The sequence below is a fragment of the Scomber japonicus genome, chromosome 4, assembly GCF_027409825.1.
Source record: "Scomber japonicus isolate fScoJap1 chromosome 4, fScoJap1.pri, whole genome shotgun sequence".
Classification (NCBI taxonomy): domain Eukaryota; kingdom Metazoa; phylum Chordata; class Actinopteri; order Scombriformes; family Scombridae; genus Scomber; species Scomber japonicus.
The window spans coordinates 8,473,921-8,499,159 of record NC_070581.1 but is presented as its reverse complement, the minus strand read 5'-3'; the positions used below and the strand labels follow the sequence as shown (position 1 = coordinate 8,499,159).

General features: G+C 39.2%; 2 protein-coding genes across 2 annotated transcripts in view; both read left to right on the top strand.

Annotated features, from left to right (window-relative positions):
* Window positions 1-1,080: 1,080 nt before the first annotated feature.
* Window positions 1,081-4,460, top strand: LOC128357166 (E3 ubiquitin/ISG15 ligase TRIM25-like). Its single transcript, XM_053317419.1, has 4 exons — window positions 1,081-1,773; window positions 2,389-2,528; window positions 3,385-3,552; window positions 3,678-4,460. The coding sequence occupies exons 1-4, from the start codon at window positions 1,156-1,158 to the stop codon at window positions 4,384-4,386; spliced, it is 1,635 nt and encodes a 544-aa protein (XP_053173394.1). The 5' UTR covers window positions 1,081-1,155; the 3' UTR covers window positions 4,387-4,460.
* An 878-nt stretch (window positions 4,461-5,338) lies between these two features.
* The window catches only part of chchd6a (coiled-coil-helix-coiled-coil-helix domain containing 6a), a 93,393-nt gene continuing 73,492 nt past the window's right edge, over window positions 5,339-25,239 (top strand). Inside the window, exons 1-4 of the mRNA XM_053317420.1 lie at window positions 5,339-5,511; window positions 7,353-7,479; window positions 8,217-8,337; window positions 9,236-9,362. Coding sequence (XP_053173395.1) covers window positions 5,428-5,511; window positions 7,353-7,479; window positions 8,217-8,337; window positions 9,236-9,362 — 459 coding nt within the window. The 5' untranslated portion in view covers window positions 5,339-5,427. The remainder of the gene's footprint in view (window positions 5,512-7,352; window positions 7,480-8,216; window positions 8,338-9,235; window positions 9,363-25,239) is intronic.

Genomic DNA, 25,239 nt, shown 5'->3' with positions numbered 1-25,239 from the left:
TGCATGTGAGGAATGATACATGCACATTATAATGAATGTGTGAGAGTTATTAGAAAGGAAGGGTGTTTCTGTTATTGGTTTCAACAGGATGAAAAACAGCTGGAGCGTATGAGAATGTCACATTATCACAATTTTCTGTCAACAAATGTATGCTCAGTCGGTCAGTAAACACTACTGTATCCGCCTGTTTTATGAACCTAATGCTTCCATGCTTCAATATACTACTGTATGTATGAGTTCCTGAGTGTTATGTATCAGTCAAACAAGAACTTAGTATTCAGCGTCTGTAGTTATTTTGTGAAGGGTTGCTTCCACCATTTTCAAACAGAGTGCTCCAAGAACTCTCTTCACTTTTACTTTTTTCCACTTGACTTTTTCCGGTGGAAGGTGACCTTAATCCCTCAACTGAAAAGTGTCTTGAAGTACAGTAAGACCTAGTTTTTGTATTAAAACATAACAACACTGTATGAGGTGGACGTGTTGAGCTTATAGCTCCTGTAGTGTTTACAGTCAACAGTAGATGTCCGCTCATGTGATTTTACCATGTGTAGCAGACCAGGCTCCCTTATTTACCATACATCCATAAAGCAACACATACTGTAGATAAAACCAGTCAATTATCACAAATTGTGTATTCAGCAGCAAACACCATTTCTCACGTGTAAAATGTCCTTATTAAGACCAATTAGACTGCTGCACAGTAGATCACAGGAAAGAGTGAAGAAGGGTCCTGATACTTTGTAATTACTAAAATGAGTTCTGAGGACTTGATCATAATATTGTCATGCAGTTCATATTTTTACCATCAATAGTTCCTATAGGGGTGTGAATTCCTGGCAACATAGCAGACTGGGCCACTTGGAAAGGAATGCAGTCCTGCACACATTTATGGATACACCTCCTGTCATTCCAGTAAACAATAAAGGGTGCTGACTTCCTTGTTGTCTCTGTATACTGCCTGTTGTCTTTGTAGACTCACCTGCGGCTTCATCGAGTAGAAAGAAGAGACGGAGTGAAGAAGAGACAAGAGATAGTTTTAAATACAAAGTTGGAGTGGAGGTAGGATGGATACAAGGTTTTGACAAGAAGAGTGACAAGAGAAGAAAATTAAACTACCAAGCAACGAAAGAAGCTTCCACCACCATCACTTTCACTATGTCTCTGAACAAGCCGGAGGAGCAGCTAGCTCAAGAGCTGACCTGCCCAATCTGTCTTCAGCTGTTCTCTAATCCTTTGGTTCTCCCCTGTGGCCACAACTACTGCCAGGCCTGTCTCCAGAAGACCACTGACAAGACTGGGAAAACTCTGCCACGTTGCCCAGAGTGCCGCGAGGAGTATCACGGTGTGGATACCTTGCAGAAAAACTTCAAACTCTGCAACATCATCCAGGGTTACTTAGCGAGTGCACCACCACTGCTTGATGGGCAGCCTGAGCCACCACAGAGGGCGGAGGTTTACTGCGACCACTGTATAGATGAGCATACACTGGCAGTGAAGACCTGTCTGAAGTGCGAGGTGTCGCTGTGCTCCAGGCACCTTCAGAGACACCACGAGAAGGAGTCATTCAGGGGCCACTCTGTGGTGGAGCCCCTGACTGATCTGGGCTTGAAGGAATGTGCCTTACACAGGCGTCCCCTTGAGTACTTCTGCTCCAATGACATGACCTCGCTGTGCACCACATGCTTCATCGAAGGTTATCACCAGAACCATGACGTTCTCACCTTCAGCGCAGCCGAAGAGGAGATGAGACGAGCGCTGGCGAACCGCAGCAAGGTAGTTTCACTGGCCTCACATACATCATCACTTTTTTCCTACAGTGGTACTGCAACAATACAGCAGCACATTGTCTTGCAGTTTTCCATACAGGCCAGAGGCAGTTAGAGTTCTAATTGGTATACTTTCAAATGCTTACTTCTAGCTAAATGCCAGCATAACCTAGAGATTCTTCAGAACTTGTTTAACTGATTATGCCTACAGCCAAGAATTAAAGTCCATTAGTAAATGAATAATAAATGAATATTTACTTGTCAAGTAACCTCTTCTTTAAAGGGCACTCCTATTTTCCGTATTATTACTATCAAAATAGTGGTCACATAATGATGAGGCTTTACTTTGTCTCTGAGAGAAACAACAATGAAAATATGACACAGACAGGTTTTTTAATCAAGTGGCTGGTGGCCATCTGGCACACAGTCAGCATTCTTAAGATTGGAGAATGATAACAGTCAGTCAGCGATGAGAACAGTGTAATGACTTCTGACAGGGTGTACATGAGTTGTCAATTCCAGGTGTCTGATTCAAATACTTAAATTACATGTTGGAATTTTTTCCCCCTAGTGTATAATGTTTAACACACAAACCTCACATGGATTAAACCTGTGTTTCTAGGTGGTTTCCTGCAGGCTGCAGATGACTGAGACTCTCCTGCAGAAGATAGCAGAGGAGCAGGGAGCGTCTGAAGCCATAGAGAACAAACTGATCAACAAGGCTGTCTCGCTCATGGATGGTATGAATGCACTTGTGAACAGGTAATGTACTGTGCATGTGCTTACTGCCCTAAAAAGACACGTGGTGATCTAAAGCAGATACACAGATGTATCGACAGATGCATTTTAAAAACATATCAATCAACATCTCACTATGAGCAACAGGGTTCTACATGAACATACAATATTCAGCCAAAGGTGGAACAGATTTTTTTTTATTTTCATCAGGTTTACCTAGATATGAATCAAAATCTGATAATAGTTATGGGGTTGTTGGGTAATAGTGTATGCCCAATGCCAAAACTGATAAAGTCACACTCACACAGTCCTGATGAAGCAGATTACCAGAGTTTTGCACAGTTAAATTCTTAATAAATACTACCTAATAGCAAATTTCTTATCATTTCAAAATGTACCATAATATACCAAATACACACAAAAGAAGACAGGAGACGTTTCATGTGGTCTATGATGGTGATGCTTTGTACTATAATGCCCCCTATGGGTGAATGATGAAGTTAAATTAGCAAGATGATGTACTATGTTATAAGGTGGGTTAATGCTTTTAAATGATAGTTGAACATGGATGTGTTGGGCCCTCCTGTATTGTAAATTACAGGTTATTATATGTGTTAAGTCACTGACAGTAAGGTTTCTATTACGTGCATCAGATTACCAGCAGCAGTTGCTCCTTCAGGCTTGAAGAGCAGGAATAGGCAGTGACTGTTGCAGATAAAAATGCATGCCAAAACTCGGTGTACCAAACATTTGATGCGATGAATCCAGTTTATCTGCATTTTCAGCCTTCCGTTAAAAGTGTTCAGATGTCATTTACTGTTAAGGTCGAGATTTATGTGCTACACCATTATAATGACGTCACTGACTGTGTTGTGTTCAGGTACAGCGAGCGTCTGCATCTGCTGTACGAGGAAGAGCGAAGCCAGCGCAGAAAGAGCTGGCAGCTTGGAATGGGTTCACTGGAGGAGCAACAGCAGCAGTTACTGGAGGCCCAACAAAGTACCACAGAGGTCCTCAATGTAAAAGAGTCATGTGTCTTCATACACAGGTGCAGTTTTGTTTTTATGCAGCTTAAACAAGTACAGGCATGTGATGCAGAAGAAAGCAGATCACATGCTACGGTCATATGGTAAAACAATGGAAATCAACTGAGGAAATGTTTCTGTTCTCCAGGTTCATGCTGATTGACCATAAGCTAAGGAAAGTCGTCTCAGGCAACACCCCCCCCAGTATTCCCCCAAAGGCTCCGCTCAACACCAAGCATCTCCAAGCAAGCTTCAAAATCCAAGACTTCCGTTCAGAAATGACCCGCCTCCTGGATTCCTTCTGTCTCCTTCTCAACCCTCTTGACCTCACCTTCAATCTCTGCACTGCACACTCCAGCTTGATAATCTCTAATGATCTGCGCACAGTCAAGTACAGCCCTACCAAGCAGCCGTATCCAGAGCACCCAGAGCGCTTTACAACTGCACCCCAGGTCCTGTGCAGCCAGGGGTTCTCAGGAGGTGAGCACATATGGGTGGTAGAAGTGGGTCCCAACAGCATGTGGTCCTTGGGTGTGTGTTACAAGAGTATCACTCGCCGTGGTGACCACAGTCGCCTAGGACACAACTCTGTGTCCTGGCGACTGCAGTGGAAAAACAGCAAGCTAACAGTGTGTCAGTCTTCCAGCAATGTGGCTCTGGGGGAGATAGCCCAACCTCCCCTGAGGATTGAGGTAGCTCTGAACTATCAGGCGGGGACATTAACGTTCCATAGCACCAAAGGGCGCAGGGAGCACCTTCACACCTTCAGGGCTGTGTTTAGGGAGCCGGTTTACCCAGCATTCAGTATCCACTCAAGCACAACAGAGTCCTGGATCACACTGCACAGTGAAATGTGAACATAATGGCTTTTGTTTAATATTTCCCATGCGTGAATTTATTTGGACATTAATTTTGTATTTACTGATTTCTTTCATGGAAATATTGTAAAAAGCGCAGATTGACACAAAATTCTGCCAGAATGGTGCACTGAAGTGGAAGCATGACTTCCTGGCTCAGAGAGCACTGTGCAATGTTGATTTGTGTCAAGTCCCACAGTTCAGAGCTATGGACTACCTTTTCCACCACTGGGAAACTATGCTGTTTAATAAATACCATTATAGGCGTGTTTATTTGTTGTCTAGCATGACTGCATTACTGACCTAGATCATTTTAGTCGCGTGAAATAATTTGTTTACAAATAATCTTTTTTTTATTTGTGATTCGGATGATTTTTGTGGAGTATATAGATCAATATAAGATTAATGAATTAATTAGTGTATCTGATACAATAATATTATAATATAAGAATATTTAGCATATTTCAGTGTTTGTTTAAAAATAACTGATTGTCTCTTCAATGGTGTGTCGCCTTTATCTCTATATACAGTAAACACTGATGTGCGTGAACTCTGACATTTGGGTGGACTGTGAGACATGCTTTGTGTTTGTGCTTTAAATAAACTCTGGTGATAATGTTTGTGTGTCTCTTGTCTAAATGTCTGTGCATCCATAGTTCATATGGCCTTTTGACCACAGTTCATTCAAGGTCTTTAGTGTGTAACATAAGGGGCGCCAGGTTGGGCTGTATATGGGGGACCAACAGTGATTCACCTGTTTTCATTTTAAGCAAATGTATGTGGAAAAAAACAGGTAGATAAATATATTATTTTAATGAATACTTCAAGTTGCCAACTACACTTCAATGATATAATAAAATCCGAACAAGCTGTGAGATGTTGGATACCTGTAAAGAGGAGGACGGTTTAAGAAGAGTCTGGCAACCCTGATCCCATCTGTCACACACTCTGGCACTCGGCAGGACACTATCATTATCCCATGCTAGTAATAGTATTATACGAAAGGTGATTAGAAAAGCGGTCACGTTTATACCAGAAGGCATGGGCTCGGGGGAGAGTACGACCAGAAAGGTGTCTTTCGGTGTCGATGATGAAGACAGAGTCAGGATTCTTCGGGGAGTCAAGGTAATGCTAATTTAGCTATTGATTGAGCTTTAATGTTAGCTACACCTAGCATTGTACTAGCTGGTAGCATATTACTCATAGTAAATTAGACTACCAGTTTATTCTTACTTGAATAAACAAAAGGACAACATCTAGTATAATGACTGTTCAGCCAGTGAGGAGGATGTGAAGTGATGCAGGGTTGATTTATGACCCAATACGTGCTCTTTCTTCCTCACGCCAAACTCCAGTCATAATTCGCTTAAGGTGGAAGTGTGTCTTGGATATTGGTAAAATAACATGTCCGGCAGATGACCAACGCCTTTCATAAACCTATAGGGTCTTCTGGTAAATTCGGCATGCATTTATTCAACGTAGTAGTAATAAATTAATTTGGAATGCCACATTTTTCATCATAACTAGCTACCGTCTAGCGTTTGCTAACTGTTGTAAACATAAGGTAGCGAAGAGGCTAACCAAGCGTTTGTGTTTGCTAATATTGTGTTTATTCATGTCAACTGCACGTTAGGTGTATTGCTTAATTATATAGAGTCATTCCCTCGTATGTCATGTCTTCTATGTTGTTCTTGTAGCTGTGAGGATAGCTGTTCATAACCAAGTTGAGTTTAAGTGGCCATATTCCCTATGAAGTCTGGCGTGCATTGTTGCCTTCCCGTACCCTTGGAAATGTCGGAATTTTGTCAAGTGCAAGTCATTACCAACCAGTGAAGTGGTAGTGGAATTGTGTGAGTGAACGGAAATTGTGTAATTACATAAGAATGATTTTTGCTGGACTTGCTTTTGCAGAAATATTTGCGTGAATGTTGAATGCTCCTAATTGTATCATGTCACCACATTCGGATCAGTGCATATTCAGGGGGAATGGAAACAAAAGGTGATCATTTATAGTGATGTGCACTGATCCACCCTGTGCCCATCACACCCTGTTGAGTGTGATTACAAGTGCAACTATGATGAGCACACCCAGTAGGAGTGCTGGTTGCGGTGCTTTGCGTGTTCTTTAATCTTTAATTAGGGGATGCTTTCGATTTGAAGGCTTAAAGACATGCACGCACACACATTAATGCTTGTTGAGTGGCTGTAGCATAGTACATTTCTACTTTTTGAGATGTATGAGAACTTTCTTGCACTTATGCTGTAATTTCCAAATTTCTTGTAGGATTTGAAAGCACCATCAGACCTAGTTAACCTCATGCAAATGCAGGCTATTGAAGTATGAATTATCAGTGGAATATACATGATAAGAATATGCAGCTCAAGCATGTTTAGAGTTTATACTTCTGGAAGCTACATGTATCATAATGTTGGTGAAAATGTTTGTAAAAAATGTCTCATAATGCAAAAACGACGAGTTTTACAGTTTATCTTATTTACCCGCCCTGTCTCCACATTCAAATGTTGTGAGTCATAGAAACAGTGAGTCAGTCAATGGTGCTTCTGACTGTGGTTTGTGTTGTAGCTATGTTTAATGATTTCCAAGCAAACACACACATGCACAAACATAAAGTAGAGCTGTAGTGATCCACTGTATTCTGCTACACTTCGCTGGTTCATTTGTTATATCCCAGGCCAAAGTTACTCTGTACTTCCCAAACGATTAAAAAAAGATGCAAGGATGATTTTCATTCAAATCAAGAGGACAACCACACCATGTGCAAAATGGGCTTCATGCTCCAGTTAAACTTGCAGAACGGCTTCTCATTGTTTCTGTTGTAAACAAAACAAAGCAAAAACATTTAGGGCAATCTTATTTTAGTGTCTCCTTATTGTGTGATTCTTTGTACGTCATTCTTTCTTTCCTTTCTTTTTCAAAACTTGCTCATCAACCCATTCGTTGTCAGCTTTCGGAGGATGTTCTACAGAGGATGAAAGGAGTGGCCAACATTGCTCCAGAACGTACACCGTCACCAACACCGTCACCGACACCATCACCAACACCAACCTCAACAAGCCCTAAGAAAGACACAGGTATCCCACATCTCCCATTGTTTTCCTACACAACAAAGTTAGCTGAGAATAGAGGTAAACTTAACTTGGCTGACCTAATTAATGTGCAGTTTACATATTTGTCAGGAACACACACCTGGATATAACACAACCCTGATTTATAAAATGACTCTGTTTCCAACACCTGTTTTTTGGAAGAAATAGAATACTTGTATACTAAAAACTGTCACAAACTGCACTTTTTTAATGTACATGACGGTGCAATATCAGTATCATTTGACACCAATATTATTTTGTACATAATGTTACTATATTTTTACTACTATGTATTGTTTATTATGCTGTCTATTGATGCTCTTCTATTTTATAACCGTCCACTTGCTGCTGTAATGTAATTTTCCACACTGGGGGAATAATAAAGGAATATCTTATCTTTAAATAGCTCTCTCTCTCTCTCTCTCTCCCCCTCCCCCTCTGGAACCTTCTTGTTAAAATTAAATAGGAAATACTCCTATTAAAGCAAAAAGTCAACCTCACATTTGTATACCGCAGAATTATATCATCCTCTATATTTAAGCCAATACACAACCATGTTAAATCCCCAGTCTTTGGATATTAAATTACACTACATAATAAATCTTTCTGTATCAGGGCTATTTTCAACAGCCGTACTGCAAGTAACCAAACTGTCTCTTTTCATAACAGCTTGTTTCCTGTGAGTTTTGCTCTTTTTAATATCCACTCTGTCTCTGCCCCAGGTGCCTCTCGCAGTGCCAGCTCAAGCACTCGACCACAGCAGAGCCCACAGCACCGAGCCCAGCCCAGTTCCCAGTCCAGCAGTAGCAAACCAAGCTCCTACGCCAAAGAAGAACAGAGGAGGTGGGTTGAAGTAACTGTAGGTTTGTGAAACACATTCTGATGATTCCGGCTGATTCATATTTGAGATTATTGGAAAAAATATTGGAAACTTTTTGATAAAGTTGCTGCTACCATACTTATATTTGTTTAAATGGTGTTAAAGAGTTAAATTAGGTTGAGGTGTTAAAACTATACACCACACAAGAAACCCTCAGTCACAATATTAAATTTAGTTGCTGTAGATGCCTCAGGGTAACATATTGCCCATTTCAAAGATATGAATTGGCAACTTTTATATCCAGACATGGTGGAGCTTTCTCTTAAATTCCAGCAAGTTCTCTCAATTTTCTTTGAGCAGGAGTATCATGTATCACTTACAATAAATAAGAGCACAATTTAAAAAAGCAAAACTTGAATAGACTGATTGGTTATGGGATTTTGGTTGGAGCTGAAAAAGAGTCAGTTAATTTTGGGTTGGAGGACTATGTTAAAAAATAGGGAGGTACTGATTGATAAGTCAAAGACAGAGTTTAGATAGGGTGACAGTAAAAATGTTTTGCATATGTTTGTTTTCTTTTTCCCCATCAAACATGCTTCCTTTCAGTAGAGTTAGTCAGGTTATAGGATGAGTAACATTTGGTTGCAGCCGTGAGCATAAGATACATTACTGAATTCGGAAATGGGTTTTAAAAAGTAATAGAAAAGTGTATTAATTTGTCACTTGAATCTTAGATCCAGCACATCTTAAGTAGCACATGAGGTTTGAGAGGTTTGAAATTAAGTGTATGCTGCCCTCTTGTGGAAATAAATATTAAAAGGATTTGGAGACAGTGGAAAGCAGAACCCGATGGTGAAGTGCAATGAATGGAAATATTAAGATGTGTGTGTGTGTGTGTGTGTGTGTGTGTGTGTGTTTCAGGTACGAACGCCAGCAGACACGACTGAAGGAAGAGATGGACAAGATGGCACAGAGAGAGAGGGAAGAGAGGAGTAAAACAATGAGTCGTGAGAGACAACGCCAGGAAGCTGAGAAGGCCAGTCAGCTGGTATGCACACGCACACATACACACACACATATTCAAAAGCATGTGTGCATGGTTGTTCAAACAGATTCTCTATCCAGCATTACATTAACACAGTCACACTGATGCAGAAGCTAGCCAGCATAACTAACTTCTAATTATTAATGGACATTTCAAACTGATTGTAATGCTGTCCATTCAAAGTACACAGTAATTGAAGCCATGAGTCCATCAGTACCTTAATTCAACTGTTGGCCTGTTGCTATAGCGAGTGCCTTACTGTCAGCTCTCGTTTTAATAAAGTACGCCTCTTCTTTAGAGCGTGATTCTTCTCAGCCATTTGTGTTACATGTCATCACCTCTGAAGAAGTGATGATGGACTGAAGTGGTTAAAACTTCAGATTTCACTCCTGGATGATCTGGAGATAACTATGGTTACCGTGGTAACAGCAAGTGTCTGATACTACAGTAAACACTCCCTAAGCAGCTAGAATATTTTGTCTGAAATACACAGAAGAGCAACTGGTGCATCATTTTACAGTGACATATAAGTACTGTGGTAAGACTAATAAAGTTGCATTGGTATCATTGACAGATAAGAAGTGTGTTCTCTATGCAACCTGTTATTATATAATATAATACCTGTTTAACAAACACTGCACATGGATACAGACCTGCCTTCCTACTGTGTACAGTGTCCTGCCCAGAGGCATGTGAACCATTACCACCGGCAGAATGTGTTTATATTATGTATTTATTATTTGCATAACTCAGAGTATGGTCAGGATGTCTTATGAACAGTGAAAGTTGTTTATTAGGCTAAATTAATTTTCTCTAATTAATTAATTAGAGAAAATGGAGATGTTTTACTGCCAGCGCTGGTGTGTGTGTTGTCAGGCTGAGAGACGACCATAGGCACATTAAGATTGGTTACTGTGTACTTTCAGCTAACGGTAATGTTAACATTAGACAGTTAACAACAGTAAGCTAACATTGATTGGATAGTCACTGGCCTGTAAAATGTTAATAGGCTATATTTGACTTGGCTGCCAGGCTAGTTAGCTACAAGCTAATTAGCTAGCGTGACTCTATTAAATAATAAATCAGTCAAAACAAGGAGAAAATCTCCTGGCTAAATGTTGAGTAATAAAGTGGTTTATTTTCAAAATTAAAATGAAACTGAGTTTAAAACAAAACAAAACAACTTCTGTGCTCCCAGTCTTGAAAAATTCTTGCGACATGTACAAAATGTATTTCCCAGTGAAATACATTAGTTTCAAAGTCATGCTATGTGACACGAAACAAAATGGAAAATTCGTTTCCATGGGCATGAATCAATAGATTAAATTTCGTGACTAATTTCGTGACAGGCTGTGAGACTGGATTGCTCTGCTGTAGTGCAGAAGCACTTGTGAGTGAGTGTGTGAGCGTTGTGGGAAGGACAGAATGAGAGAAGAGACTTTTACAAACACTGACATAGTTTTACAGTAGAAACAAGTTATGTGTGTAAAGTCAATGTCAGATCATCTCAGTACAAATGGTATTTTCTCATCCTCTTTTTTGGGTGGGGGTGGGGGTGCATATTTGTGTAACATACTCTATTAACATCATAATATATATCAACATCACATATGTATAACTAAATCACACCAACCAAATCTATTTTCTGTTTTTGGCTGATGAGCCAGTTAAAATATACAAGGGGCCAGTAAAACTGTGATCTACTGGCACACTTCCCCAGTTACATTGAGCCCTGAGTTTAAATGAAGATTTGGTTCTATAGGTTGTAATGAAAATATGAAGATGTGTCAGAACCGTGTCTTTTCTAGCACATCGATCCACTGCTGCTTTGGTGATTTTATCAACAGGAGCAAACTAAATACTTCCTCAAGTATTGCTGCTGCGATAACAGATCAATGCTTGAAATACAAATAAGTTAGGTCAAACACTCCCATCCAAATCGGTGAAAATAACATTTTAATATTGTTAAAGCAGGAAAGTCAGTAACCCAGTCTGCATTGATCTTTAAGTAAATGTGGCTGATTCTTACAGTATGTGCTTCATATTGTATTTACTTTCCGTTCATTAGATGCCTGCAGTAGCTGAAGGCAGCAGGACTGATATATTGATAAACCTGCAGCTTCTAATTAAAGATGTAGCAGAGTGGAGTGCCTTTATGCATGGTCATTCACTGCTCACATGTTTACCTTCACTAAATCAGGTTATTACACAATAACCTCACGCACCTCTTCAAACATCATAGTGGTAGGTTAACACTCAATCTGCCTGTTTATGTGGGAGACATCACATTACCATTTCCCACTCTCTTTGAAGCAAGTTTATCATGTTTTATTATTATACATAAATACATTACGGTGCAAATGCAGACAATTTACAACACTAAATACATTAGAAATACAGTGGAAATAGCATTGTATTAACAGCTTAACCAATTATCTGCAGTATTTATTTGTAATATACATTTAATTTGTTATTATAATAACTAACTCTTTAAAAGGATTACAACATCTGTCTTTGGCTGCAGATTAGTTGTGATGTGTCGTCATGTCGTGGCACCCTGAACTAACATTTCCTGAAAAAGCACTTTTCATTGTCATTATTGACTTGAATGGCTCAGCTGTCAGAGCAATGAGACGAGTGATTTGTATGGCTGAGAGAGTATTTAATCTTAACCTTCACCTTTTTACACTTTGCTCTGCTGCACATATTGTATATACAACAAAATAGCAGGGGCGCATGGAGACGCCCACAAGGTTCTACCATCAGGTTCTTTGAGAATTTGACTCCACAACCAACTATACTACAAAATGCAACACCAAAATGCAAGAGTTTATTTTTTTATTTACATATATTTACACATATCAATCAATCAATCTTTATTTGTATAGCGCCAAATCACAACAAAGTTATCTGAAGGCACTTTACACATAGAGCAGGTTCTAAACCGAACTCTTCAGGTTTTAACTTTAAAGAGACCCAACATTCCCACATGAGCAACAGTGGCGAGAAAAAACTCCCTTTTAACAGGAAGAAACCTCAGGCAGAACCAGACTCAGAAGTGGGCGGACATCTGCCTCGACCGGTTGGGGTTGTGAGGATAGAAAGGAAGGATAGAGGAGAGAGAGAGAGGAAACACATATATCTATCTATCTATATATATATTTACATATTCATTTGCGTATTTATACATGTCTATTTTTCTGTATATATGTATGGGTGTGTACAATGTGTGTGTGTGTGTGTGTGTATATATATATATATATATATATATATATTCATTCATTTGCGTATATTTATACATGTATCTGTCTATTTTTCTGTACATATGGATATGTGTGTGTATGTATATATATATATTTTTCTTTCTTTGAGCTTCATATTAGTAAATTGACTGTTGACTGTAAATCCAGATCCAGGTGTCTCCTATTGAAGGCCTGATCCCCCTGCTACTTCTGTGTCCTCCTCCACCTGTTTCTCTGCCTGCTCCTCCACCTGTTCCTCTGCCTGCTCCTCTACCTGTTCCTCTGCCTGCTCAACCACTTGTTCCTGTGCCTGCTCCTTCACCTGTTCCTCTGCCTGCTCCTCCACCTGTTCCTCTGCCTGCTCCTCTACCTGTTCCTCTGCCTGCTCCTCCACCTGTTCCTCTGCCTGCTCCTCCACCTGTTCCTCTGCCTGCTCCTCCACCTGTTCCTCTGCCTGCTCCTTCACCTGTTCCTCTGCCTGCTCCTCCACCTGTTCCTCTACCTGCTCCTCCACCTGCTCCTCTACCTGCTCCTTCACCTGTTCCTCTGCCTGCTCAACCACTTGTTCCTGCGCCTGCTCTCTTGTCCTCTTCCACCTTTCGGGTTTTCTTAACCCCAAAAAGTGGCGAGTTCGTTTCCAAACTGAAGTACTGGGTCCTGGGATCTCTTCATCAGCCTCAAGGCCCTTCTCCTCAGACCCACACACAGTAGAGAGCTTATGCTTCAGCATGTTGAACCCTGTAGGATTGCGGGGGAAACCTTTTAAGTCCTGTATTTCAGCCTTGTATTTGGCGTTTTTCTTCTGGCTTACATGATATGCCAGTTTCAATTCATTATGAATTTTTTGCAAACGTTGGTATTGTTTTTCCTTGTTGTCTCTCCTTGTCCGAAATGCATGAACAAGTCCTGGATCTGGGTGCCTTTTCATGAGCTCTCTATCTAGCATATCCCTCTTTATTTGATAATAGTTGATGTACTTTTCCTTGACTTCTTTTTCCTGAACCAACTGTTTTTCAGTGTTTTGCAGCTGCTGTTCAAGTTGTTGGATTCTCCCCTCTCTCTCAGAGGAATAGTTCATTGTATCTTTGGTCAACAGGTTCTTGAGCCTTTGAACTTCTTCTAGAAGTGTGTTGCGCTCTAACAAAGCCTTGTTGGCATCTGCCTCCATCTGCTTTTTCAGCATTTCTACCTCTTCCTTTGCTTCCTTCTCCCTTTTATTACTCTCAACCTTCAGGCCTACTTGGAACGCAAGCAGCGCCTTTGTGTCTTCCAACTCTTTGATAAGTTGGTCCATCTCATCTTTTGTAGAGTTTTGCCTGAACAGGTAACTGATCTTCTCTACGTCATGCGTTAGTCTCATGCAGTTGGACATAGCCTCCACCAGAGTCATCTGTATTTCTCTGGCATTTTCCCGACCGGTCTGGTTGCCACATTGCAGTTGAGCTGCCATGTCCAAGTCCTGTGTTTGTTGCATTTTCTTTGACTGGTAGTTATACAGATCAGCTGTGTTGTAAAGATGCAATTTATCTCTGATGAACAGGTCTAGTCTGTCTCACTGGTATGCTTGTAATACTTGCAATGCTCTCTTTGTCGCAGAGGTATTAAAGATCAAAAGATTCAAGGTCTATGACATCACAATTTACATCATATCACATATGACATCACATCACATATGACATCATAGTAGAAATTTGTGTTAGGGTTCACAAACAACATACATACACTAAAATACAAATCAGATGTGCAAAGCTGCATTAAAAATGAGTGAGAATCTGTTTGGACTTGTTTGAAATGGATATTGCAGTAAAACCGTAAAACCAAACTAATTTCTAAGCAGAAAAGCAAACACTTGACGTTGTGTAGAAGCATTGATAGTTTGCCCAAAACAGCACACCAGAGTTGATGTCACGGTACTTAAACCCTACTTGAACTTACACAATGTGCACTGTGGAACAATCCTAACGATCTCTCTGTAAAGGCAGTTTGTGGAGACATTTTGATCATTCACAATCTAATATCGTCATATTGCACATTCCTATTTGTATGCACATTTTTGATTTGATAAAATAGTTTTAACCTTCCTTTAATATCAGAAACTCATTATATATATACATATAAATACTAATATTATCATATAATATTATCTGATATAACCTATAAGATATGTTGTCATGACAACAATAACAACAAACTTATGCAAAAGTTTTGTTTCCTTCCGTTTCATTGAGAACTTCACTGAGTATTTGATCATGTCACTGACTGTAGCACTTATAAATCACGCTGCAAATAACTGAATTAAATGTGGAATTCGGACCAGTCAAACATCTAATGTAGAATAATATCTGCATTTAATAATGTGGAGTGATGTGCGTTTCACAGTTATATCCACAGGATCTGTCATGTCCAGCCGGATAGAAGAAAAAGTGGATGGATCACATTCAGACAGTATCATATGCAGCGGTTCACAGCGAGCCGGTGGGCTGTGTTTATAGGCTTACATTAAACCATGATTAATCAGAAAACAGTTTTATTCCTGTCATTCACACATCATCTCACTCCTCTGCCATTCAATCTCACTGGAGCTCTCTCTCTCTGACTTTCTATCTCGTCTTTTTTTAAGTAATTCAGGAAGCCAACAGCGAAGCCTACTACATGTTTTAACTTTATCAAACTAATATAAATATCCTCACCTCATCCAAGTCTTTGTCCTCCCTCACAGCAGCTGGTTGTACAGAGCTCTGACCAGTTTGATCACCGGCTGCCAGCCACAGTGCACACATCACTTAAGTGATCAAATAAAATCTCCAGACACGCTGATGGGACTTAATTAACAACAGCTATTTGTTTGATTTTATCGTAACCTAAACCCTAACCCTAAAACTTTTTACATAAGAAAACTCAGGGTACCCAGCTACAAACTCCTAAACGAAAATTTCAGATGTGGAAAATGTGCTCCATACCATAACACTGTAAAAACAACACATTTTTTATCATCCTCTTACCGGAAAGAAGTCAACTACTCATGTTGTGTTCATGATACACAGTCCATGTGGCCTAGTTCATATGGGTAAAACCACTACAAAAAATGTAAATGGAGTGTAATTGATTGATTGATGAAGTAAAAATTGATACTTTTATTTCTAATTTTTTTTTCTATCGTCCGACAGGTGACGTACACTCTTTATATTAACGTTGTTACTTATCAAAACAAACTTAAGACAACCAGACATTGTGCAGGAGTTTTTCTTTCTTTTTTTTGACATGACAAATTATAAATAGGGACTTATGGGTGCCACCAACGCACAAAATACTAATTCGTGTCCACGAAATAACGTGCGCATGAAATACTAATTCCTGGCCACGAAATAAGTATAAGGTGCGCACGAAATACTAATTGTTGTTAATTTTAACATCAGACAGTTAACAACAGTAAGCTAACATTGATTGAATAGTCACTGGCCTGTAAAATGTTAACAGACTATGTTTGACTTGGCTGCCAGGCTAGTTAGCTACAAGCTAATTAGCTAGCGTGACTCTATTAAATAATAAATAAATCAGTCAAAACAAGGAGAAAATCTCCTGGCTAAATGTTGAGTAATAAAGTGGTTTATTTTCAAAATTAAAATGAAACTGAGTTTAAAACAAAACAAAACAACTTCAGTGCTCCCAGTCTTGCTACATGTACAAAATGTATTTCCCAGTGAAATACATTAGTTTCAAAGTCATGCTGTGTGACACGAAACAAAATGGAAAATTCGTTTCCATGGGCATGAATCAATAGATTAAATTTCGTGACTAATTTCGTGACAGGCTGTGAGACTGGATTGCTCTGCCGTAGTGCAGAAGCACTTGTGAGTGAGTGTGTGAGCGTTGTGGGAAGGACAGAATGAGAGAAGAGACTTACAAACACTGACATAGTTTTACAGTAGAAACAAGTTATGTGTGTAAAGTCAATGTCAGATCATCTCAGTACAAATGGTATTTTCTCATCCTCTTTTTTGGGTGGGGGGGGGGGGGGGCTGCATATTTGTGTAACATACTCTATTAACATCATAATATATCGACATCACATATGTATAACTAAATCACACCAACCAAATCTATTTTCTGTTTTTGGCTGATGAGCCAGTTAAAATATACAAGGGGCCAGTAAAACTGTGATCTACTGGCACTAGGGTTGCAAAATTCCAGGAATTTTCAAACTTGGAAACTTTCCATGGGAATTAACGGGAATAAACCAGGAATTTACTAAACTGAAGGTATGTTCTTATTAGGGAACTTAAATATAGTTGTGTAAAATAATATTTTAGCATAATCCTGACTAAAACAACCAGTAGTGTTGTGTCGTTCGCGAATGTGTCGTTCGAACGAACAAATCTTTTGAGTGAACGAAGTGAACTGAATCACTTCATGAACTGATTCGTTCCTTTCTCAGTTCAGTTCAGTTGAGCTCAGCCGCGAGCATGGCTGCCGGTCGGGAGGGGAACTGCCGTGACTCACTCACTCGTTCATTGCAAACGAATCACTCAGTGAACGACAACACATTGACTGACTCTGAGTGAGTCTGACACAGCGCCACTTTCAGCACAGTACGTGAACGAGATTCATGTCCTCAGCATGTCGTTCAATGATTCGTTCGCGAACGTGATTCGCCGTCATTCAATTCATGATTCAGCCCACTTTCAGCACAGTACGTGAACGAGATTCACGTCCTCAGCATGTCGTTCAATGAATCGTTCGCGAACACTGCTGAAAGTGGCGCTGTGTCATTCACTCACTGACTCAGGGCACTGAGGGCTGAGGAGTTGATTCACGTTCAGTACATGTACTGCTAACATTAGCGCCGTGTTGCTAACATCAGTGTAGCATCATGTTATGTTATTTTACTGTGCACAGAGGACACTTGCACTGTGTAATATTTTTAGTGCATGTATAAGCAGCGCTGCGTCTCCCGCGAATGATTGTATAATATAGTCCTTGAACGCACCGTCCCTCAGTAAGTGAACGTCAACCGCAGGGCTGAATCATGAACTGAATGACGGATTATTTGGCTGTTTATCAGTTCAGGGAGTTGGAGAGCACTGAACGATTCGGTGAACAAATCATTTTAATGAACGGATTCTAAAGATTCAGTACAGTAAAAAGAACTGCCGTTCCCACCACTAACAACCAGATATCATGCAGTACACTTGAATATCTATGCTATCTGAGACCACGCCCCCAGGGATGTGTAGCTTCACTCACACATTGTTGTATTTTTTCAGAGTTGTGTGTGAAACCATTAAGAATAATACCATTTAGTTGTTTTTTTAATATTAAATTATAAATAATTGTATAATTTAATATAACCTCAACAGCTCAGGGACATAAAGCGACATTGTTTGTGAACCTTTTTTCATTGTCATTGTTCTTTTTTTATCCAATTAATCAATCAAATGATGATACCTTTCCACTAAATTACCCTCAGTTGCCAGGAATTCCCATTGAATTCCCATAATTCCCTTAATTCCCATGGAAAGTTTCCAATTTGGAATATTTCCAAAATTCCCCAGCTTAACTTCCCATGGAAATTTTCCACCCCTTTGCAACCCTAACTGGCACACTTCCCCAGTTACATTGAGCCCTGAGTTTAAATGAAGATTTGGTTCTACAGGTTGCAATGAAAATATGAAGATGTGTCAGAGCCGTGTCTTTTCTAGCACATCGATCCACTGCTGCTTTGGTGATTTTATCAACAGGAGCAAACTAAATACTTGCTCAAGTATTGCTGCTGTGATAACAGATCAATGCTTGAAATACAAATAAGTTAGGTCAAACACTCCCATCCAAATCGGTGAAAATAACATTTTAATATTGTTAAAGCAGGAAAGTCAGTAACCCAGTCTGCATTGATCTTTAAGTAAATGTGGCTGATTCTTACAGTATGTGCTTCATATTGTATTTACTTTCTGTTCATTAGATGCCTGCAGTAGCTGAAGGCAGCAGGACTGATATATTGATAAACCTGCAGCTTCTAATTAAACATGTAGAAGAGTGGAGTGCCTTTATGCATGGTCATTCACTGCTCACATGTTTACCTTCACTAAATCAGGTTATTACACAATAACCTCACGCACCTTTTCAAACATCATAGTGGTAGGTTAACACTCAATCTGCCTGTTTATGTGGGAGACATCACATTACCATTTCCCACTCTCTTTGAAGCAAGTTTATCATGTTTTATTATTATACATAAATACATTACAGTGCAAATGCAGACAATTTACAACACTAAATACATTAGAAATACAGTGGAAATAGCATTGTATTAACGGCTTCACCAATTATCTGCAGTATTTATTTGTAATATACATTTAATTTGTTATTATAATAACTAACTCTTTAAAAGGATTACAACATCTGTCTTTGGATGCAGATTTGTTGTGATGTGTCGTCATGTCGTGGCACCCTGAACTAACATTTCCTGAAAAAGCACTTTTCATTGTCATTATTGACTTGAATGGCTCAGCTGTCAGAGCAATGAGACGAGTGATTTGTATGGCTGAGAGAGTATTTAATCTTAACCTTCACCTTTTTACATTTTGCTCTGCTGCACATATTGTATATACAACAAAATAGCAGGGGCGCATGGAGACGCCCACAAGGTTCTACCATCAGGTCCACAACCAACTATACTACAAAATGCAACACCAAAATGCAAGAGTTTATTTTTTTATTTACATATATTTACACATATCAATCAATCAATCTTTATTTGTATAGCGCCAAATCACAACAAAGTTATCTCAAGGCACTTTACACATAGAGCAGGTTCTAAACCAACTCTTCAGGTTTTAACTTTAAAGAGACCCAACATTCCCACATGAGCAACAGTGGCGAGAAAAAACTCCCTTTTAACAGGAAGAAACCTCAGGCAGAACCAGACTCAGAAGTGGGCAGACATCTGCCTCGACCGGTTGGGGTTGTGAGGATAGAAAGGAAGGAGAGAGAGAGAGGAAACACATATATCTATCTATCTATATATATATTTACATATTCATTTGCGTATTTGTACATGTCTATTTTTCTGTATATATGTATGGGTGTGTACAGTATGTGTGTGTGTGTGTGTGTGTATATATATATATATATATTTTCATTCATTTGCGTATATTTATACATGTATCTGTCTTTTTTTCTGTACATATATATATATATATATATATATATATGTATGTGTGTGTGTCTATATGTATTTTTTTTTCTTTCTTTGAGCTTCATATTAGTAAATGGACTGTTGACTGTAGATCCAGGTGTCTCCTATTGAAGGCCTCCCCGCTACTTCTGTGTCCTCCTCCACCTGTTTCTCCACCTGCTCCTCCACCTGTTCCTCTGCCTGCTCCTTCACCTGTTCCTCTGCCTGCTCCTTCACCTGTTCCTCTGCATGCTCCTCCGCCTGTTCCTGTGCCTGCTCCTCCACCTGTTCCTCTGCTTGCTCAACCACCTGTTCCTCTGCCTGCTCAACCACCTGTTCCTCTGCCTGCTCAACCACCTGTTCCTCTGCCTGCTCCTCCACCTGTTCCTCTGCCTGCTCCTCCACCTGTTCCTCTGCCTGCTCCTCTGCCTGCTCCTCCACCTGTTCCTCTGCCTGCTCCTTCACCTGTTCCTCTGCCTGCTCAACCACTTGTTCCTGCGCCTGCTCTCTTGTCCTCTTCCACCTTTCCGGTTTTCTTAACCCCAAAAAGTGGCGAGTTCGTTTCCAAACTGAAGTACTGGGTCCTGGGATCTCTTCATCAGCCTCAAGGCCCTTCTCCTCAGACCCACACACAGTAGAGAGCTTGTGCTTCAGCATGTTGAACCCTGTAGGATTGCGGGGGAAACCTTTTAAATCCTGTATTTCAGCCTTGTATTTGGCGTTTTTCTTCTGGCTTACATGATATGCCAGTTTCAATTCATTATGAATTTTTTGTAAACGTTGGTATTGTTTTTCCTTGTTGTCTCTCCTTGTCCGAAATGCATGAACAAGTCCTGGATCTGGGTGCCTTTTCATGAGCTCTCTATCTAGCATATCCCTCTTTATTTGATAATAGTTGATGTACTTTTCCTTGACTTCTTTTTCCTGAACCAACTGTTTTTCAGTGTTTTGCAGCTGCTGTTCAAGTTGTTGGATTCTCCCCTCTCTCTCAGAGGAATAGTTCATTGTATCTTTGGTCAACAGGTTCTTGAGCCTTTGAACTTCTTCTAGAAGTGTGTTGCGCTCTAACAAAGCCTTGTTGGCATCTGCCTCCATCTGCTTTTTCAGCATTTCTACCTCTTCCTTTGCTTCCTTCTCCCTTTTATTACTCTCAACCTTCAGGCCTACTTGGAACGCAAGCAGCGCCTTTGTGTCTTCCAACTCTTTGATAAGTTGGTCCATCTCATCTTTTGTAGAGTTTTGCCTGAACAGGTAACTGATCTTCTCTACGTCATGCGTTAGTCTCATGCAGTTGGACATAGCCTCCACCAGAGTCATCTGTATTTCTCTGGCATTTTCCCGACCGGTCTGGTTGCCACATTGCAGTTGAGCTGCCATGTCCAAGTCCTGTGTTTGTTGCATTTTCTTAGACTGGTAGTTATACAGATCAGCTGTGTTGTAAAGATGCAATTTATCTCTGATGAACAGGTCTAGTCTGTCTCACTGGTATGCTTGTAATACTTGCAATGCTCTCTTTGTCGCAGAGGTATTAAAGATCAAAAGATTCAAGGTCTATGACATCACAATTTACAACATATCACATATGACATCACATCACATATGACATCATAGTAGAAATTTGGGTTAGGGTTCACAAACAACATAAATACACTAAAATACAAATCAGATTTGCAAAGCTGCATTAAAAATGAGTGAGAGTCTGTTTGGACTTGTTTGAAATGGATATTGCAGTAAAACCGTAAAACCAAACTAATTTCTAAGCAGAAAAGCAAACACTTGACGTTGTGTAGAAGCATTGATAGTTTGCCCAAAACAGCACACCAGAGTTGATGTCACGGTCCTTAAACCCTACTTGAACTTACACAATGTGCACTGTGGAACAATCCTAACGATCTCTCTGTAAAGGCAGTTTGTGGAGACATTTTGATCATTCACAATCTAATATCGTCATATTGCACATTCCTATTTGTATTCACATTTTTGATTTGATAAAATAGTTTTAACCTTCCTTTAATATCAGAAACTCATTAATAACATATTAAATAGTAATATTATCATATAATATTATGTGATAAAACCTATAAAATATGTTGCCATGACAACAATAACAACAAACTTATGCAAAAGTTTTGTTTCCTTCCGTTTCATTGAGAACTTCACTGAGTCTTTTTTTAAGTAATTCAGGAAGCCAACAGCGAAGCCTACTACACGTTTTAACTTTATCAAACTAACATAAATGTCCTCACCTCATCCAAGTCTTTGTCCTCCCTCACAGCAGCTGGTTGTACAGAGCTCTGACTAGTTTGATCACCGGCTGCCAGCCGCAGTGCACACATCACTTAAGTGATCAAATAAAATCTCCAGACACGCTGATGGGACTTAATTAACAACAGCTATTTGTTTGATTTTATCGTTGTAGTCTGTGTTCAGTTCAAACAGTTAGTTTAGAGTGCATTCCTTTGAAAAACTTTTTAATAAAATGTGTTGAATCCAAGCGAAATCAACTAAGGTGACCGCAGTCGTGCAAGTAATGCGATACTTTTATCATTTTGATACTTTTATTTCTAATTTTTTTTTCTATTGTCCGACGGTGACGTACACTCTTTATATTAAATTTGTTACTTATTAAAACAAACATAAGAGAACCAGACATTGTGCAGGAGTTTTTCTTTCTTATTTTTGACATGACAAATTATAAATAGGGATTTATGGGTGCCACTAACGCACAAAATACTAATTTGTGGTCACAAAATAATGTGCACATAAAACATTAATTCGTGGCCATGAAATAAGTATAAGGTGCGCATGAAATACTAATTTGTGGTCACGAAATAAATATGATGTGCGCATGGAATACTAATTCATGGCCACGAAATAAGTATAACATGCGCACGAAATACTAATTCATGGTCACGAAATACTAATTCGTGGTCACGAAATAAATATGATGTGCGCATGGAATACTAATTCATGGCCACGAAATAAGTATAACGTGCGCACGAAATACTAATTCATGGCCACGAAATACTAATTCGTGGTCACGAAATAAATATGATGTGCGCATGGAATACTAATTCATGGCCACGAAATAAGTATAACGTGTGCACGATATACTAATTCGTGGCCACGAAATGAGTATATGGTGCGCACGAAATACTAATTCATGGCCACGAAATACTAATTCGTGGTCACGAAATAAATATGATGTGCGCATGGAATACTAATTCATGGCCACGAAATGAGTATAAGGTGTGCATGAAATACTAATTCATGGTCACGAAATAAATATTCTTTGAAAACTTGACTGCACAATTACCATAAACTACAGAATGAAACACACATTCGGGAGATTTATTTATTTATATATTTATTTATTTGTATATTTACATGTTTTATATTAATATATATTTACATATTTATCTATATTTTTCTTTGTGTGGAGAATTTAGTTTTCCACTTTCAATTACAATCTCTTCAATTAAGGGACCCACTTTCCTCCTCCTCCTCCTCTCTTCTTTTTTTCCATCTCTTTGGCTTTCTTAATCCCAGAAAGTGGCGAGTTCTTTTCCAGGCTGACATTGTGGGTTCTGGGACCTCGTCTTCAACCTCGTCCACAATCTCAGGGTCCCCCTCCTCAGCTCCATTCGTATTGAGCTTACGCTTCATTGTGTTGAGTTGAGTCTTCAGCTTCCTAATCTTATTCTTATATTCCTCCTCCTTCTTTGATGCGTTTTCCTTTAACATTTCTGTTTCTATTGCCATCTTTTCCTGTATGGATTTCTTCTCATTTTTCATTTGTTGGATCATGACGCGTTGACTTTTACATTCGTTAATGGAATCCGTGTATAAATCGTTGAGGTCCTCTAGTTCCTCGCACAGTTCGGTGTGATCGTCAAGTTGAGCCTTTAACTTCTCCTTGACTAATTGATGGACCGCTTTCAATAACTCAAAATTTTTTTGCAGTTGCTGGTGATCTGCCTCGACTAAATGCTTCCTTTTCTGAGCAGCATGGATTTTTTCAGCACTTTCTTTTACTGGACGCTTTTTCAGGATCTCCCTCTCTAGAGCGTCCCTTTTCTCTTTGTACATCTGGATGAATATTTCCGTAACATCCTTTTCTTCGGCCACCTGTTTTTTGGCGTCACTCAACAGGTCCTTGAGCTTCTGAACTTCTTCTTGAAGCATGGTTCGCTCCAAAGCAGCCTTTTTGGCATCTACATCCATCTGCTTTTTCAGTAATTCTACCTCTTCCCTCGCTTCCTCCCTTTCTTTAAGGACTTGATCAAACCCATTTGTTGCAGTAACTAGTCGGTTATTGGTCTCCTCTACATCGTGTTTTAGTCGTATGCAGTTGTATATATCTTCCAGCAGAGTCCCCTGTATTTCTGTGGCATTGGCATTTTCCTGACCGGTCTGGTTGCTGCATTGGAGTTGAGCTGCCATGTCAAAGTCCTGTGTTTGCTGCATTTTCTTTGACTGGTAGTTACAAAGTTCCACTGTCTCCTAAAGACTAAATGTGTCTCTGATGAACAGATCTAGTCTGTGTTATTAGTATGCTTGTGTTATCACTTGCAATTTTCTTATCGCAGTGGTGGTACAGACCAAAAGATTCAGTCCTATTTGAAAACGTATTCCAGGTCTATGACATCACACATGACATCAAAGCATTTTCAAAGCCTTTTTTTTCACTTTTTTCCCAAACTTGATTGACAGGTCAAACCTCAACTATTTCGTACAGCAGAGATTTTGTATTGATCAGTTGAAAATCACAGTATGCACCTTTCATTTATCAGCTCAGTGAAATTCTTACAAAATTACAAAACTTGCATTTGAATTTGTATATTTGTATGTATGTTTTTTATTTGATCACATATTTGAATCTCCCTCTAATGCTAGAGATTCTAGTCAAATTATTTTTTAGGGCTGTCAAAAAAAATCACGATTAATCACAATTTCAATAGTTAGTTTTTATTGAATGTTTAACAGCTTTTAAGTCCATATTAACAATGCGTGTGTGTGTGGTGTGTGTTTAGATTGGGAATCAAATGAATGCAAAGAAAGTTACTTCATGAACTTGACTTTATTTCAAATCAAAAGAAGTGCAGTGAGCCTGAAGTAACACAATGTCTACTTCAAAAACATAGCTTGCCTTAAACAGAAAAGAATATATATGAATTATAACAAATTACTAATAAAAAACAGATATAAAAGTAAATTGCACAAATCCTATACCACGCAAATATACAAACAGAACAAAACATTTATAAACTGTGGCTTATTTGGTAGTGTGACTGATTTTTAAAAAGAAGAAAAAAACATGTTATGCCCAGCTCTTAATTGCATTACGATTAATGCTTTAATGCTGACAACCCTAGTTTTTTGTACCTGGGAGGTTCAGTATGTCAGTGTTTGGAGTAAACATATCATTAAAATAATAAAGTGCACTTTCTAACAATATTAAATT